At 25.5% G+C, this 9,688-nt stretch overlaps 1 protein-coding gene across 1 annotated transcript; it reads left to right on the top strand.

Annotated features, from left to right (window-relative positions):
- The first annotated feature begins 946 nt into the window (after positions 1-946).
- Positions 947-4,982, top strand: LOC126907151 (E3 ubiquitin-protein ligase Topors-like). The gene is made up of 10 exons (XM_050688249.1): positions 947-1,019; positions 1,460-1,737; positions 1,797-1,909; positions 1,969-2,007; positions 2,313-2,461; positions 2,895-2,994; positions 3,177-3,507; positions 3,619-3,796; positions 3,838-3,928; positions 4,310-4,982. Exons 2-10 carry the CDS (start codon positions 1,486-1,488, stop codon positions 4,638-4,640), a joined length of 1,584 nt encoding a protein of 527 aa, XP_050544206.1. The 5' UTR covers positions 947-1,019; positions 1,460-1,485; the 3' UTR covers positions 4,641-4,982.
- The last annotated feature ends 4,706 nt before the right edge of the window (positions 4,983-9,688 follow it).

The raw sequence follows: 9,688 nt of genomic DNA, 5'->3' as shown, positions 1-9,688 counted from the left end.
TAAAAAACATAACAGCGGATGAAATCATAAATGAAATATTTCTGAATATTAGCATATTATAGGATATAAGAAATAACTATACGGAATATAGTTCTGAATATTTCAATTATAGCATCTATTTAAACACCAGAAGTTACATCAAGTGATATTATTTGATTTTTGTTTAAATGATTGATTTCGATATGAACACGAAAAAGTTATGAAAAATTTAAGTAAAAATAATTTTTTTATAATTTAAGTAAAACTTGAAAAACGTTGGTTATTAAAAAGAAATAATTTAAGTATAACTTTCAGTACATAACATTAGCTTTATTTTAAAATATGTTTGAAACTCGGAGTATTTGAATTATTTTCAAAGGTTAAAATTTTGTGCAAAAATTGCTATTTCTGATTTTACTTATGTGGGCAGGTAGAGGGTCAAATTTCCAAAAAATTTTATTAAATAAAAGGGGTGTCCCTAAGGTTATAAGGAAAATTATTTAGTTTCGTTTATTTTTCAAATAGTTATGGCAGTTTTAAGAAAAAAAAGTAAAATTAAAAAATTATAATAATTTATGTATATTATAACAAAAATATTATTGATAATCCACAAAAAAGTGAAATAAATTGTCATTTAGTAAACTTCCTATTAAGTAATATTGTTTACCAGCAAATTATTATAATTTTGATAACAATTTCACAATAAATTTCAATTTAATGATTCAAGTTCAGATTCTTAAATATTTTAAATCATTTTTATTAACCAGATAGTATTTATTTTTTTGTATAAATAACAAATAGGTTTTAAACATACATTTTATTGCTAGGTTTTTAGAATCAATAAATGTTTTAAGATGAAATCAGTATATTACATTTATTAATTATTTTTTTTAGTAAGTAAATTTGAAGTTTAAAATTAATTATTGTTGAAATATTTTTAACATATTATATTTTTTAGGGATTAAAGAAAAAAAATGAACAAAATAATATGTTTTGTTTTATTTTAAATGTTTATTACTTTTTCTGAATTTATATCAAATGTAAGTATAATTTTTTTATAATAAGAACTCTATAACAAATTGTATTAACTCGATACTTTTCTATTTTATTAAAATAAGGCTATATTTATTTCGCTGATAAATTAATAATTGACTATAATTATATAAAATATATTATTAATTGGAAAACAATATTGAAGACAGTTGTTCCATAATTGACAATATTTAAAAAGTAAGATGATATATTTATTATGAATGAATACTTAAGGTAAGTACTATAAAATTAAGGTTACTTTTTAATTATATAAATAACATATTTTTTAATTTTTTTTATTCTGAAATTTTGATAAATATCAGTTGTCAGAAATATCTAATATTACACTATATCTTTCATGAATAATAATAATATAACTATTGTGATATTATTTACCAAAACATTCTTTTTATATAATGCATTGTCACTTAAATAAACATATTTTCAGGTTAATATAGTTTTGCAATTTGTAATATGTCATTGAATAACAAGACTGAACCCTATAATGAGTCATCAGGTGTTCCAGTTGTGGATTTGTCTGATACCTCAGATGATGATGAATTAGCAGTAACAAAAAAAGTTGGTAGTAACCTAAGTGATCAACCAGAAAGACCAAGAACACCTGAAACGCATTGTTCTATTTGTCTTGAAGAATTAAAAAATAAATGCTACTCAGATTCATGTTGGCATATGTTTTGTTTTGAATGTTTAAAACGATGGTCAACTGTTAGTTATTAAAATAACCCACATTTAAGTATTACTATGTTAATTATTAATTCTTTTAGATTGAATCATCCTGTCCATTATGTAAAAAAGGTTTCAAATTTATAAATCATACATTCATAGAACAAGGCATTCATGAAACTTATGAGGTACCTATTCAAGACAGAGATGCATCGTAAGTAATTTATGGCATATTTTAAAATTTTTTATTTCATTAAATTTCTATTTTTTTAGACAAAGAATATTTTTACGTCCTTTTGCTGATGTTAATAGGTACGTTAAATACGATTTTAATTGAAATATAAAAATTTTTTTCATATAAACTGCTATATTTAATATTTTAAACCTGCATAATGATTTTTATTATGACCAATTATTTCTTTATGATTTCATACAACCTTGTTGTTTAAGAATAATAATATATCCTTTCATCGGCTTCATGTTTTTATAAATTTTACTCTGTATAATTATAAATTATTTTTTATATATTTAAAAATACTAATAAAATTTAATAGTCAATGTTGCCATTATGATAAAAATTGTGGAATCTATGTTGTAATTTACATTAAATTTTTCAGAATGAATTTATTGTTGGATCTCGTGAGAAGGAATGACAGACTAATAGGTGAACAAGATCTTGGTTACTCCCATTATCACCAAAGACAATTTCCAGCTGAATCAAATTTTACTGTTATTAACGGTCATCTTATACGGCGCCAAACTCATGGTAATTGTGTGAATCCAATGTGAATTAGACTTAAGAATTAAGTATATCTTTTGAAAAGATGTTTTAAAAATTAATTTTAGTATAAAAGTATTTTGTATTTATTCTCAATTATGTCTATAAATTCTACATCTATTAATCTTTGTTTTCTTGTTATTTAAATAAAACATTTTTACAGGTGGTTCTTAGAGTTTAAACTTTCACCATTGATATAAAATTATGGTAGTGAGAGTAGTGAAGGGGTGAATTTTCCTACTACTCTACATTCTCTATTCTTACATGACCCCAAATAAGTTTTTCTTCTATATTTGCACATTAAAAATGTTATAAGACCATAATTATTATTATGGTACCAACTGTATTGTGAATAAAGATCCTATATAGATCTATTTAAATATTATGTAACTCTTCTAACCTATAATTATTTGATTTTTAGGTCAAGCTATGAGAGTTCGTGTGTATACTGACAATGTTTGGGCTGAACCATTGCCTGATTTAAGTGGTCGCTTTAGAGATTGCAGTTCAGCATTTTATAGGTACCCAAGAGTTAATAATTAATAAGAGTATTGTTTATTATTAATATTAAATCTGATACTATCCTTTTAATTTTTCTTTAATAATTATTACCACAAAGAAATAGTATTATGTGTAAAATTAATTATACTTGTATAATTAATTATGTATGAATTAATATCATCATTATTATTTTCTTTTTTAGAGATAATCCAGCTCAAATGTACCGATTGGCTGGTTTTATTGTCCGGGATATTTCGGCCATTAGAGAAATAGAAAGATCTGAAGGTTTAAGATCTGATAATCCGAATGATGAAGACTATATAACAAATATAATTATGCAAACAATTTTAAATTATGAAATTCGTGAAACATTTACAACTGCTGTTTTAAGACCATTTCTTGGTGAATATACTGCACATTTTTGTCATGAGCTACATAATTATGCTTCTAGTCCATATGATATGATTGGTTATGATCGTAATGTAAGATATAATAGTCGCCCAGGTATTACATCACTTCAAAATAATATAAATGTAAGTTAATATGCATTTAAACATATTTAAATATAGCATAATTTATGGNTGCATTTAAACATATTTGAATATAGCATAATTTATGGTATTTATAACAATTTTTTTTATTAGACCATTGACTTACAAATTCCTGTTAATCCACCTACTAATGTTAGGACACTGCCATCTTTGAACGATACGACTATTGTTGATTCTGAAAGTGATTCAGATTCAATTAGAATACAATATGCACAAGAACTCATTGTGGTAAGCAGTAGTATTAGTGAAGATTCAGATAATGAAATTTTTAGTCAACCAATCAGACCTGTTGATTCATTTNTAGTCAACCATTCAGACCTGTTGATACATATGATTTTTCAATTAGAGATCAACCATCTACTTCTACAGGAATACGTAATTCCTTAGATCGTCCTACTAATAGGTAACTATTTTATATTATAAAAATTAATATGAAAAATATTTAGATTTGGTGATGATTTTTTTATGTTTTGCCATTATAACTTATGACAATGGTAAAGTCTTACCATATACAGGTGTTTCAGATCTAAATGACAAATCTTCAAATATATCTTAAAGTAAATTGTTAGTTAGGTCTAAAACACTGTATATAATATTATGGCATTTTATTTAGGAAAAGTCATAATACAGTTTCCCTGTTCTAACAAACAATATTCAAATTAATTAATTAAACAATTCTTATATCATTTTTCTGTTAAATTATTTTTTACCATTTTTTTAATCAAGTCAAATAAATTGTTTTTATTTTATTTGTAGTACATCAATTTTTATTCTTTAATTTTAGGTATAATCTTAGACGAAGGAGATTATTTTCACCTCCACTAGCTGATACAGCTGGATGTCCTGTGCACTTATCTCGAATTGGATCTTCATCTAGTTCAAGACGAAGAAGATTTACAATAGAATCCTCATCATCTGATGATGAAGCAACTATTACTCATCAGCCACAAGCATTGCCCATGAGAGCTGATGTAATGTATGGAAAAAGGAAAAAGAAGGTAAAAAAGAGCAAACAGAATAAGAAAAAGAAAAATATGGATACTCCATCTGATGTACGTTTAAGGAGTAGAAGTCGATCATATTCAGGTTCATCATCTTCTTCGGGTGATACATAGAGGTCATATTTCTGTTCAGCCATCAAATGATTTGTAGCTCAATCAAAATCCAATTGAAAATTTTTTTTTTTATATATAATCTGATGTATTGTTAAACTACTGTTCAGTAAAAATGTATTTTATAATTAATAGTTATTTGTCTTAATTTTAAATTGTATATGATTATATTTATTTAAAGTATTTAACTTATGATTAAATTGTATATAAAATTCAAACTAATGTACTGACATTATTTATCCTATAGATCTAATTTCTCCTATTTTTTTAATAAAAAAAAGTGAACCCCAGTGAATACTAAGAGTTCAATTGGGTTCAAAAATCGAACAGCTTATAACATCACAACATATTACATGTAAAAATCTATTTATAAGAACTTTTTCATAGGATTTTTAAAAGATTTGATTTGTTTTATTATATACACTCTTGTATCACTCTAATGAATATGAATATTTCATTATTAATTATTCACCTTATATTGTCCTGAACGCCTGTATTGTCCTTATGTTAGACGGCTTTGCAGCACCCCAGAGAGCGATACTGTATGACCATATTGGTTGTAGGAGGAATTTGTAAAGAAGTTTAATTAAATAAATTACAAAGTTATGTGCATTACTAAAAATTATATTATGAAAAAAAAAAACTTAATTTTCAAAATTCCATTAAAAAATTATGGTTTGTAAAAAAATTATTTTAACTGCAAAACCTTATTTTTGAGACGGTAAATAAAAGCTTTTACTATTACAAAATGTATTTTTATTAATTTTTCTTGTATTTCTTTGAGCTCAAACATGGCTTATATTTACTAGTTTTATGTGTATTTACATTTATTTAATCATTATTCTGAATTGAATTTTTTTATTATTAATATTACAATACATTTAATTATTATGATACGAGTATATACAATTATTCGTTTGTAGTAGCACATCGATTACCGATAATCAATGTGCCCACATTGCGACGCGATGGATTTATTACATGTTTTGTTCTTATTTGTTCCGTATTATCGAGTAGTGGAAATTCTCAATAGATTATTTATTTTTATAACTTAATTGCACAGTCGGTGGCAGATCCACATAATTCCAATTCTACAATATTATATCGAATATAACATTGCATTTACGATAAAACAATATTTTGAAAAAAATACAAGTTCAAAAAAAAATTTATAACATTACAAGTCACGTGGGGGTAAATATGACCCATTTCAATTTTGATGAATATTTTATGTCATACATTTTTTTTTCGAAGGTATTTATTTATGAAAATCGATTTAATATTACTATAAAAACCATCTTCTAAATTTATATCTATGTACACTTTTATGCAATATAATACATCCGTTTTTATTTATGTGGTGGTATGCTAGACCCCCACGCAACTGTTTAAGGGTTAAATGGTTCATTTAAAAAAAACTTAGAGATATAGTTTTTTTTTTAATTTTTTGAAAATGTTGAAATAATTATATAATAAAATGTGTTTAGCATTGATAATGGTAACATTGTTTCCGAAATACGTATCCGCGACTTTTCATTAATTTTTTGTAAATTTTTGTGGCTTTGAGTTTAATATTTTTTAGTTTTTTAAATTAATACTATTTGTAATATAGTTTTAATTTTACTTGAAATAATTATTGATTAATAAATGTCATTTTTTTTTATTACTTTGTAATAAATTATTGNTTTTTTTTTTTTTTTTTTATCTTTGTAATAAATTGTTGATGAATACCTAAATGTTTTTTTTTCTTTACTTTGTTAAAATAAATTTTCTTTTATCTCTGGTTACTCTAATAATAAATTAATCATATGGTATTAAATAATGAAAAGAAAAAAAGTTAATATTATGTTTTAGTAGATGACTTACAAAGATATAACATACTGAATAGTTGGAAATTATTTATTAATTTCTTAAATAAATAATAATAATAATAATATTGACTGTTGAATAATTTAATTATTTAAATAAAAAATAATCATATTCTATAAACAAATTTATTGTATGTTAATATATATATACAGAGTGATTTTTTTATCATAACCCACTCAATTACTTACAGAATAATAATAATTTAAACATTTTTTTTTTTTATTATCTTTAGTTACACATTATTCTTGAATTATTAACTATGTAATACTTTTTAAGTTCATCCCTTATGCCTTGTAGAGGGGTCAAATTTGTTTTTTTAAATGGTAACACATATTTTTAATTTAATAAAATGTTTGAGTTTTTAATTTAGTAGTAAATGGCATTTGAATTTTTAATATAACTTAATTCGTTTATTAGATATAATCATTTAAAGTTACAAATTTTGGAGTTAATATACAGGTATAATACACAAGGAATTACAAATACAGGTAGCTAATTGATTTTTATGATATCGATATTAGCAGATACACAGCATTGTTATTATCAATGATAGTAATGTACATTGTTTTCAGTTTATAAATACACTAACTGACAATACAAAAAGTATATCTATTGATAGTCGTAATTGATAATAAACAATCCATGAATGTTATAGCAATATCATAAAAATCCAATTAGCTACCTGTATTTCTAATTCCTTGTGTATTATACCTGTATATTAACTCCAAAATTTGTAACTTTAAATGATTATATCTAATAAACGAATTAAGTTATATTATAAGACAATATATTATCACATACCTATGTATAAAACTCAGAATCACAAAGCATAGATATTTTTTATTCCAATTTTTGTTTTGGACAGTTTTCAAAAGTTTTTAAACAAGTGTTGAAATTGACAAATTTTTTTTGTTTTTTATTTAGAGAATTTAAATCTAGTCTGTTTGCTATTAACCGTTGAGCAGTATAATCCACAGACATCATATCCTAAACAAGAAAAATAGTAATATAATTTCACGTAAAATTAATCTCGATTGTCATGTACAGTTTTTAATTACTTACTCGAATTTTCATCGAGACGATTTTCATATACGTTTCCTTGCTTTCCACTATCTATTTTTGATCAAACACTCAAAATGTATCAATCAAATAAATATATGATGACGGGGCGCAGTCTGTAATCCAACCTGTGCAAATGAGGGGCACTAACTAATATACATGTGTACACATAATCGTACAGTCATATTTACTCGTTTATTTAAGAAGCAAGTAATCATTACATGCCTTAACATATAAATGGAATATTTTTCTTTTATATATATGAATATATAAAAGAACAAAAAAATACTCAATTGTTGAAAAAATAAATTCCAATATTAGTATATATATATTGTACAAAACGTTCTAATAAAAAGACAACTATTGTTGATGTATAATGCGAAAAAATATAAGTGTATCTATAAACAACAGTTTATTGTATTTCGAATACTATGTTATTCTTCATATATGTACTGTCATTATAGTAAAGATGAACTCCAAAAATTGAAAAATTATTTTATTTAAATATATATAATGAGAACTTAGTTGCGAGTTTTTAGAGTAGCTCATCTTACATCTATATACCAGCTCAGAGGCCGAGTTATCAAGGATTTTGTTTTATACGTGAAAATAGACTTACTACTTGAGAAAAAATCCTTATAAGTCTTTACTAAGCAAAAAAGTAGTAGCTCGTCAGACATACGATCATTTTTTGCTTAGTACAACCCAACGTTATTTTGCTTAGTTACTTTGGGTTGTTTAAGCAAAGGCGACGGATATGCATGATCTGACCGCCCCGAGAAAATAGAATCTAGCAGCCTACAAGACCATATCCAAGATCGATAGCAATATTTTCATCGGCCCATTGTCAACAGCATAAGTAGCGGCCCACTGAGAAAATCTCAGTGTCCCTATCTGCCCCTGTGTTTATGCGGTTACCGCATAAATTACGGTGGCAATATATTAGTAGTTATGTCTAAAAGAAATACACATTGTCAGCGGTTGCGTTAAACATTCTATTCGAGTAGTATGAATAACATATTTGTATTGATGGTTGTTATCGTATGAACAAAAAAATTTTGTTAGCACAACCAATTTCGGTTTCAAACATGCCATTGTCTAGGCTCGTTTTTAACACGCTTATATTAGTTTCACCTGTATGTATGTATGTAACTCTCCAAACGCCACGCGTTATTGCATATTCCGTCGTCTAGTCTAGACTGTCATAACGCATTCACCCCTCCCCACGCCACGCTCACAACACGACGGCACACTATTCCTATAAAAATTTATTTTTAGTTATCGTACCCGTACACGCGTGCTTGTCATCAATATTATATATATATAAACAAATTTTTATTTTGACTGACCAATACCGCCCGCGTCTAATGCGCCTTACGTATATATATTTATATATTCCTACCACCGTTTATACCTCAGGTATAACGTTAGTCCGACCCGCCCGCCCACAATATACGGTTATACCTAGTGTATGATAAGTTTACATACTTAAGTCGCTTTACTTGTATATATATATATATATATTCTAATTACTATTAAAATTAATATATTAACACGATTTATTCTAATTAAGAGATATAAAGTATTCATTCCGATTACGAGGGATGATTTCCGTATCGTCATTTTTCGTCACTACCTCCACGTTCCGGGAGTGAGTAATTTACGCGCCTGCTGCTTTCCTTGGATGTGGTAGCCGTTTCTCAGACTCCCTCCCCGGAATCGAACCCTGATTTCCCGTTACCCGTAACAACCATGATATTGATAGTAACTACTATCATAACATGAAACTAAAAAGTGAAAAATAAATATAGTTTAAAAAAACTAAAAAAACACGCTTTTAAAGCACATCGAACTAAAAAGTTAAAAATAATTTTTAAAATAAGTTTAAAATAATTATGAAAAAAAATACTAGTATTATTGTGATGAAAGCGTGGGTGCATTGTGTCATATTTTTCGTATATTGAGCGCCCGACGCTTTTATCACAATAATACTAGTATTTTTTTTCATAATTATTTTAAACTTCTTTTAAAAATTATTTTTAACTTTTTAGTTTGATGTGCTTTAAAAGCGTGTTTTTTTAGTTTTTTTAAACTATATTTTTGACTATCTTAAACTCTACCAT

Source organism: Daktulosphaira vitifoliae, unplaced genomic scaffold, assembly GCF_025091365.1.
Source record: "Daktulosphaira vitifoliae isolate Bord-2020 unplaced genomic scaffold, ASM2509136v1 Scaffold_5, whole genome shotgun sequence".
NCBI lineage: Eukaryota > Metazoa > Arthropoda > Insecta > Hemiptera > Phylloxeridae > Daktulosphaira > Daktulosphaira vitifoliae.
This window is presented reverse-complemented; position numbering and strand designations above follow the sequence as displayed.

Coding starts and splice junctions, on each gene's coding strand:
- LOC126907151 (XM_050688249.1), top strand. CDS start 1,486: ATGTCATTGAATAACAAGACTGAACCCTATAATGAGTCATCAGGTGTT. Junction 2,462..2,894: donor TATACGGCGCCAAACTCATG/GTAATTGTGTGA, acceptor TTTGATTTTTAG/GTCAAGCTATGAGAGTTCGT. Junction 3,508..3,618: donor CACTTCAAAATAATATAAAT/GTAAGTTAATAT, acceptor TTTTTTTATTAG/ACCATTGACTTACAAATTCC.